General features: G+C 42.9%; 1 protein-coding gene across 1 annotated transcript; it reads left to right on the forward strand.

Annotated features, from left to right (window-relative positions):
• The first annotated feature begins 41 nt into the window (after window positions 1-41).
• On the forward strand, window positions 42-6,248 carry mon1a (MON1 secretory trafficking family member A). Its single transcript, XM_076742163.1, has 6 exons — window positions 42-167; window positions 603-754; window positions 2,917-3,300; window positions 3,416-4,181; window positions 4,304-4,451; window positions 4,975-6,248. Exons 2-6 carry the CDS (start codon window positions 631-633, stop codon window positions 5,113-5,115), a joined length of 1,563 nt encoding a protein of 520 aa, XP_076598278.1. The 5' UTR covers window positions 42-167; window positions 603-630; the 3' UTR covers window positions 5,116-6,248.
• The last annotated feature ends 3,283 nt before the right edge of the window (window positions 6,249-9,531 follow it).

Here is a 9,531-nt window from a genome sequence, read left to right on the forward strand (position 1 = left end):
GAAGAGAACTTCAAATCCCACAATTCCTACTTCCGCAATCTAACAGGGCAATGTTGACGAGCGAGAAGTACTTCTGACTTGTCCCTGCTTGTTAGCTAGTTGCAATAAATGTGACAAGCGAGTTGTGGAGCAGAACAGTTAAATGCAGACAGCTCTGGAAATGAAAGGTAATCATTTGTAATGAATTTAACATGTCGATAGAGAGCTCTGTCAGAATGAAGCCAGACCCAGCTAGCGTGCAGTTTGATACTCCTGATTATCTGCTAAAGTTAGCTACCAGAGTAGCTTTTGAAGTTCTGCATCAGCATATCAGACTGAAGGCTGTGAAACAGAAGAAGAGACACTATTTAACACTATATGAAGAAAAAGAAATGTTATACTCTAACAAGAGTGTCGTTTGTTGTCTTCCAGTTCAGTCTTACATTGTAGCAACAAGAGTGGGACTAAAGTTTCTCATGAAAAAAAGGTTACAGTCAGACCATAACGTCTTAATGACTCGCGCACCCATAACAATAATGCATCACAACCAGCTTGGCATGCAGCCATAGTTATGTAGCTGTTGAACTTTGGTCCCATAGCTGTCTGTCTGTCTGTCCTGCTAGGTGTGTGTGCCTGCCATAAGTAGTAGTGATGGATGGAGGAGGCCAAAGGCCGGTCGTCTCATGGGAGAATGGTACTCTGGCTCCTGTGGACCGCCTTCGCTCTGAGAGGGCGGACAGCCCCACACCAGGTCTGGTGGTGGGAACAGAACCAGGTGAGACTGGTCCACATTCAGTAAGCAGCAAGACAGACGGACACAGTGAAACCCAAGTTTCATGGAAATCTTGAAAACCTGAACCACTGCAGAATGGTTGTCTCTCTGAGAGGTCTGGAAAGCTCAGATAAACAGGAATTGCCACTCCCACTATGCCTGTAAATGCAGCAACATGCAAATCCCAGCAATTAGCCTCTACCAAGTTTTTTTTTTTTTTTTTTTTAAACAGCTCTCTCATGCTTACTTCAAAGACTGTAGGTCTGCCTGGACTTCTTTAGGCTTTGGTAAGTTGAGGAATAAATACATGTAGTGTTTGTGTAGTGCGTTCAGTTGGTTCCAATCTGCAACCTCACTGCTAGATGCCATTAAATCCTGCACACTAGTCTTTTCAATGTCATGCCATGCTCTGGGCCATCCCCTGTGGGAATGTATGTCAAAACATGAAAAATGTTTACAGTACACGGGTATAATGTTTACAGTACAGCAGTGTGTCCCCCGTTCAAAGAAACAGCTTCCAGTTGGGCCTGTCAGGCTTCAGTCCATGGATGAGAACAGATCCACTGTCTTTAATCCAAAGTAATAACTCTTCTGTAAAGTGTCATTTATGCTTAATTAAACCTTTTGTTATTTCCTCTTTTGGCATCCAGTGAAAATTTAGGTTCTATGATTGCTGCTTAATTCAGCCCCATTTTAAAAAAATAGCTACAGATTATCTTCGTAGTAAGCTCAGCCTGCAATCATAATGGTTTCCAGTGAATACATAGTTGGACTGTGACAAAATGCATCTAAAGCATGAGAGTTATACTTTAACTGCTCTTCTGGGTGAAAAGTGCTCCATGAGAGGACTTGCTTCCCCTCACGCCTTGTTTTGACCTTGTCAATAATCCATTTTCAAATGTGAAACTTCTCCATTTGACATTGATGTAACCATGAAAACATATGGGAAGTCTGTTTGAGTGGGAGAGAGAGAGAGAGAGAGAGAGAGAGAGAGAGAGAGAGAGAGAGAGAGAGAGAGAGAGAGAATACACGCTGCATGAATATCCACATCCTGTTTGTGCAAAGAAATGTTGAACACATGATCACAGTAATGTGCCCTCTATAATCTATATGCCCCTTTGTTGGCTGTTTGAGGGGAATGTTTTCTCTAGTAAACTAGATAGCAGACAAGGAGCACCTGAATGCATCATTAGTTTGTGAGAATAGACTGTAATGTGACCATGCCAGACTCACAGTCCAAGAAGGAAACGTGACCATATTCTCTGCCAAGAACTGCAATAATAGGCATCTCCTGCCCAAAGTCTTTAAAAATAAACAGATTTTTGTCATTGTGAAAGTATGTTGGTCTGTCACGTCCAACTTGAACAAATCCAACTGTGACAGGAGAGATGATTGAGCGTTTCCTGGATTTGCTCGACTGAGTAGAGATAAACACATTTTTGCAGTGTTGTCTAGCTGACTCATCATCAGACTTGTCCCGTCCTTTGCCTTCCTTCTCCTTCTTTAAATGAGAGAAACTGCAAGCCTGTTAATTTATCTCACTCTGGCCTTTTCTGGACAGTCAGCCACCTTTTTTTTTGGCCAACATTAGCTTCGAGACAGTCCTTAATGATTCCCATGGAAAAGCTTAGGCGGTGAGTGTGCACTGCTGGGCAGAGGTGGAGAAGTTAACAAGACGTACATTTGGCAAACTGACCAGTTAGTCTTCATCACTGAAGTCTTTTCTCTTAAAACTGAAAAAATATTGTTTGAAAACTCTCAAAGTATAAATCTCAACTTCATGACGAACTTTGTTTTCAAACAACGTGAGGAGGACGCCATGCTCAAAAGCAGACTAGGACAAGCCACACAAAATGGAAATCACTGCCTTATTGGAAGCGCTTTCAAACAAAGGCTTCAAGGATGAAGACGAGGTGGGTGGTTTGGCAAATGTACTGTACGTCTGGTAAACCGCCCCACTGCCATGAAAGAGCAGTACAGCCATTTCACCAAGCGTTTCAATGAGAACCATGGCTGACTGTCTCCCACAGTCCTGAATGAGGGTTAGGCCAACAGATGCAAAGCAGCTGAAAAGAAACAACCCCTAATAGTACTTATTTATTCCTTACACTTTTAAGCTTCATACTGATAAACATGACAATTATTTATCCCTATATTCATTTCAGGTGCTGGTCAGCAGAGTGCGATGTTCGTCCATGCACAGTCTTTTGAGGATCTGACTGCTGAGGCTGAGGAAGAGGCTGGGAGGGAGGCTGAACTGGGCAAGTCGGGAGAATGTGCAGAGGAGCTCAAGGTGCTGGTGGGAGAGAAAACCATAGAGGAGCAGCACAGCAACAACATTTCATCAGAGAGCAGGACGAAGGAGGAGGACGTGTCCAGTGAGGCATGGAGGAGCCACAGGAAACACGTGTTTGTACTGAGCGAGGCTGGAAAACCAATCTACACCCGCTACGGAACAGAGGAGGCTCTGTCCAGCACAATGGGGGTGATGATGGCTCTTGTATCCTTCGTTGAGGCTGAGAAGAACATCATCCGCTCCATCCATGCAGGTCAGATATACTATGGCTGTAGGATGTGGTTCATAAGTAAAAATAAGCAAGTCAAAAGTGCATTCTGTGAAATATGTCACATCCATGTCCACTTTGTCAACATTCTGTGTGTCAGATGGCTGTAAAGTAGTTTTCCTCGCCAAGAGCCCGCTGGTCCTGGTGGGCGTGTCTCGCACCTGCCAGTCAGACAAGGAGCTGCTGCGGGAGCTGCAGTACATCTACTACCAGATCGTCAGCCTGCTGACCCTCACCCAGCTCAACCACATCTTCCAGCACAAGCAGAACTACGACCTGCGTCGCCTGCTTGCCGGTTCTGAGTATCTCACCGACAACCTGCTGCATCGGCTGGATCGAGACCCCGGTCTGCTGCTCAGCGCCGTCACCTGCCTGCCTCTTCCCAGCTCCGCCAGGGATGTGGTCTCATCAAGCCTGCAGGCCGCCAAATCCAAAAACCTGGTGTTCTCCATCCTACTGGCGGGGGACCGCCTGGTTACTCTGGTGAGGAAAAAGGACCAGTTCCTGCACCACATAGACTTGCACCTGGTCTTCAACCTGGTCGGGTCCTCCTCTTCCTTTCGAGAAGGTGAAGGCTGGACGCCGATCTGTCTGCCAAAGTTCAACACTGCAGGATTTTTCCATGCCCACATTTCTTACCTGGAGCCTTCGTCTGAGCTCTGTCTTATCCTGGTCTCTACTGACCGAGAGGACTTTTTTAACATGTCCGACTGCAAGCAGCGGTTCCTGGAGAGGCTGAGCAAGCGCAGTGCCTACCAGGCTCTGAAGGAGGCGCTTAAATGTCCCAGCTATTCAGTGGAGCAGGTCGGCATCCCGGAGCTCAGGCACTTCCTGTACAAATCGAAGAGCTCAGGGCTGTACACCAGGTGGGGATGACGTCTGCTCAGACATTTTAGCTGTACTTGTGTTGAATTCATGTCATGTCCAAATCTTTTTTTTCTTTAATTCTTGGCATCAAGACAAGACACTTTCATATCTTTTCCTGCAGTCCAGAGTTTCCTGTAGTGTACCAGTCTGATGAAGAGCAGGAAAGGCTGATGGGATTGTACCAGGACCTTCACAGCCACCTGCACCATCCAACCAGACCTCTCCGCTCCTTCTACCGCTGCAGTGAAACTGAAAACCTGCTGGCATGGGTAAGTCTGGTGTTGTGACACGAGATGCTAACAGTCTTTTACAGTAAGTAACAATTGCTGGGACTCAATTTTCACCACAGAGTTTCATTTTTAAAGATTGTGAAATTAGGAAAAACCAGTATGGACTAAGTTTTTACCAAAATATCACAACATTGTATAATATGTTCATCACTGAATTTTGGTAATTGTTGCATTAAAATATAAAAATTTATTCCTAACAGCAGTTATTTAAATCACTCGTATGTGTTATAATATAACGTAGATGAAGATACAGTAATGCTGTAATGTTGGAGAGCACATGGTGTGAAACCACACAGCTGTAACAGGCACTCAGTACAACATCTCTTACAGTGTAATGACCCTTTTTTGCTTTTCACCGCTGACATACTGAGGTCTGTCAGTGGTGCAGTAGTCAGTTTGGTTCTTTGTTTTAAGAGTTTTACATATCAAAACTCAAAGCACTGGAGAAATCCTCCAATAACTCATTTTATCAGCCTTGTCTTTTCTGTCTTCTACCCTACAGGTGACAAGTGGCTTCGAGCTCTACCTCTGCTTTAGTCCACTCGGGACCAAGGCTTTGGCCGTCTCTGCTGTCAACAAACTGCTGAAGTGGATCAGGAAGGAGGAGGATCGCCTCTTCATCCTGAGTCCTCTCACATACTGAGCCCTCACTGCTGGCTGAGCCCCTGAAACAAAGACGTGCCTGCATGGCCAACAGCTGTGGATGGTGCAGTTATCAGTTCGGTGTTAGGGATTATTGTCAAAGCAACGCTTTTTTTTCTTGCTTCTGTGTTCCTCTAATCTAATTCACAGGTTTGTGATGAAGCAGATTATGCACAGAGGGCAATTTAAAGCTGTGTTTTATCTGGTTAGATTTTTAGAACTTTAAATTTAGATAAACAGATGGAAGTAGCATCAACATCATCAATGGCATAATTGGTGTTTGTAAGCTGCTAAAGTCGTTCCAGACATGATTGTTTTACTGTAACAGACCTGTCATGCCTCTCAGAATATGAAAGAAATGCTGTCTTTGTTTTATAAATGCCTTCAGCTCGGTTCTTAAAAATCCAAAATGAATCCTGACTTCCAAAACTGGAATTTTCTGGAGACCTGCAGTAGAATGTGTTCTCTCGTTATAAGACGTGCTGTCAGAATACAGGCTGGCCACATTCCTGTTGTGTTTGCTTTTTAAATGGTGACCAACAACTGTCAGAACCATTGCCATTTTACCTCTATGCACTTCCTTTATGCAAAAGGCGCTCGAGAAATGTGTTCATGAGTCTGTCACCTGTTTACTGCTGTCGTTTGATTGTGTTAACATGTACTGTTAATGTCAGTGTACAAGAATCAGAATTTAAGTCCATTCATTTCCAGGTGTCCATTAGAATTCCCCATTATGCATATTAATTAAGAAAAGTTAGTGTGTGTGACGTTGTATCTACTTGTGTCTAATCATGAAGTTGAACTAATTCATGCCATCCTGCTTGTCTGGAGGCATCTGCCTCCACTGCTCATGCCTTAACTAATCGTCAATGTGCAAAAACCAGTGTAAGGTTGCAGATTTATGGCTGTTTCACATTTATTACATATAAGTAAATACATGGCTAGAAATAAAGACTTCTGATCAGTTTCTGTGTCTTATTTGACTGTGTGGTGTTTCCTTACTTTTATTAATTAACATGATGGCAGCAATATTACCTGTTGGAAAAGTCCCAGTAGAATAATACAATTGTTATTTTTTGCTTATTACTCTTATTATTTGTTTACTCTTATCTAATAAATGTATTATAAAATGTATTCTAGGATTGAGTTTTTTTTTTTTTTTTAAGTACCAACACAAGAGAAACCAGCAGACAAGCTGGTCTGTTGCCTAAACAGTAGATCATGATGAAAGACGCACCAGTAGAGCTACTGGTGATGCGGTGTTTCAGTGCGGCGAGGTGAGCGGGTCGGGGGGAAAATGTACACCTGAAGATATTGAATTGATAACCAGACTGAAAACAACAGACAAATCTGAGGATGGAGCCTGCATCAGTTCACGACGCGGTGAAAGGTGGTAGAACCAGTATGTCACTGTGGGTGAACTGGGTTTGTTACTGGTGTTTGTGTGGAGCGGTGAGGGGAGGAGCGAGCTGCACCGCCGCTGACGCAAAGAACACCGACTCAAACCGGGAGCTGAAGTTAAATCCGATACGAACACAGTCTACATGTTGCAGTGCTTTGAGAGGACGGACAGGCTTCAACTTTTCACAAATGACTTTCATCGCGTAATCTGGAACGCGCCTGCGGAAAGATCAGCCATCCCCGCGCTGATCTGAAGTCAAGGACCCAACCTGCCAGCGGGCGCTTCCCTGAAGAGGACAGTAACTAACCTGCACAGGTATTCTTTTCATAACATTCACAGCTGCATGTGCCAAACATGTTTCTGGACAAGACAGAAATAACCAGTTTTTCAACTGGCGGTTATTCAGATATGTATGCAAACATGCAGCCACCACAGGTAAACATCTGCTCCTCACAAAAATCCCACAGCGACACTACAACAGGAAATTAAAACTTAATCCCATTGCTGAGCACCACCTACAGACTTTGAATTGTAATAGAGCCTGCTGTGTTGAAACTGGAATTAATTCTGTGGCATGTTGTGTGTGTGTGTGTGTGTGTGTGTGTGTGTGTGTGTGTGTGTGTGTGTGTGTGTGTGTGGTGATCAGTGAAAAGGCTGTGCTGATAATAAAAGGCTGGAACAGGGGAATTCTTTCATATTATGAAAAATTACTATTTACATTTAGATTTATGCTCAGTAGGCTACAGCATGTGTAAAAGAGCACAGGGCCCGTCTCTAACCATTCCAAAAGCTCAGGGCGAGGTGTCACCCTGTCTAACCTTTCATGTCTTGTGCATCTTGTGCAAATCCAGTGTTACATGTGGAATGGGGCCAGAATGCACTGGCATGGTTTCACTGAGCTGAAGGCAGACAATAAGAAACAGAAGTGTGATAAAAGCATACTACAAAAATCAACGAGAGGAAAAGCACAGGCTGAGAAAAGGACGCCGCTGCTGATTGCTGATTGATTAATTATCTTGAAGAAATAATTTCTTATATGAATTTAATGTTTCAAAATGAAATAAATACAAAGCTGTTGTCTCTCCTCACTGGTGGGCTCTGGTGGTTCTGTACTGGTTTCCATTTTCCTTTTTCCTGCAGTTGAATCAATGCATGTGTCCTTGGGGTACAATACGTTTTGACCATTGACTGTTTGCACGGCAGATTGCCTCCCCAAATCCCCGTGGATATCTGTGGAGTGATTAATCAAAGAGAGGTGCTCTTTCTCTAATTAACTGCTACCCAAGTGCCTGTGAGCAAGCCACTGATCCAATAAAGCCTTTGCAAATCACAGCCAATGCGATGTCTGAATCCCTCTTATTGCTGTCACTAAATGATAGTAAAGAAATGTTGTATATTGGAAAAATGACACTGTTCAATTCACACTGGCACCAAGACAAAAATGCACAAGCCTGCAAACAGAAGATCAGGTTCATTTAACACACCGACTATAAATCTATAAATCTATAAATCACGATCCTTTATAATTTTGTTTGAAAAGTGGTTTGATCTCTGCATCCTTAATTCACCTGTGAGGGAATACACTGATGCAACTTTCAGTGAACACCTGCATGCCCAGAAATAGCACTATAGCACAATGAATGGAAACTCAATTTCAACCATTTGCTTTATTAACCATGAACATGAAGAAAGTCAATCAGTGCCATTACTATGTGCACCCATGTCTTCTAACCTTAACCTCAGTTTCACATGGAGATGCAAATGTTAAAATGTAACGCGACGTTAGTGGGATCCTATGAATTATTAATGTCAACACACCAGACTCTTCGCTTCAAAATGCTACATGTGACTTCTTATATGAGGAATAAATGCTGTTTACTTGAAAGAATTTTGGTCGCAGTGAAGTTTCTCTGGTGCTGAATGAAATAATGAGAGCTGATGAAATTCTTTAGCACGAGCAGACGCGCTGTTTCTTCTTCACCTGGGACTTAAAAAGGCACATGTCGTCTTATGAGCATCCGTCCGTGCACACCTTTCCTCCTGAGAGGCACGTAGTGGTTGTGACAGGAATGTAAAGTAGGGAGGCCGGGGTTCTTGAATACAACCTCACCGTGATGAGTCTAGTTAATGATCCACCCAACAGCGTCTGTTCGGGATGAAGATCAAGCTCAGGGTTTGAAACATGGTTCCATTTGGCTGGTTGTGTTTATAGCCTGATGAAGATGAGCCACAGAAAAAAGCTCTGGTTTACTTGATACATTTGGTGCATTAAAGTTGAACTGAGTGCATTAACTTAGTTTCTTACTATCAGATCTCTTAAAAATACATGACTCATGAGGGAAGAAAAAAGATGGGATGTTGCATTAACCACAATAAAATGACCTGGCAAATATGAATGACTTGTGCAGGAAGCCACAATAAAAATAGTTTTATCCACTATGCTGAGCACCAACACTGCTCTCGGGTTGATTACATTTCCTGTCAGTGTTAGTGGTGAGTCAGAGGAAGCTTTTATCTTTATGACCGCATGTACCTTTATCATCATCTGGTTCAACCAAGATGATCATATTTGTCACCTCAGGTAATTCAGTAAAGAACATAATTAAGCAGATGATACTGACTTTCATTTTCCTCAGTAACAAATAATGCACACTCCTTGGTACCACAATTCCCATAAATCAGTGCTTTCTGTATTGATGATTTTGTGGTTTTGAGAAGGTTTATTGTTGCCAATGAAAACAGACGTAGTTGATCAGCTTTAATCATTAAAAAGTTTTCAGTCACTCACAAAAAATCTGCCTCTTTAAAATACAAAAACAACAAAAAAAAACTCAGTGTGCTTTGGGAGACCATTAGATGAGGTTGAAAGGCCTGAAAAGTGGATTAAAGAAAGCATTTAAAACTGTTTTCAGGGTCAAACAATTTTTATGCTGTGCCATATTTGTGCTGTAGAGGATAACTTCTCAATGATGTGATCACTGTGGTTTCTCTTCATTCAGGTATCAGCGGCTGGTT

This window comes from Chaetodon auriga, chromosome 2 (assembly GCF_051107435.1).
Source record: "Chaetodon auriga isolate fChaAug3 chromosome 2, fChaAug3.hap1, whole genome shotgun sequence".
Classification (NCBI taxonomy): Eukaryota; Metazoa; Chordata; class Actinopteri; order Chaetodontiformes; family Chaetodontidae; genus Chaetodon; species Chaetodon auriga.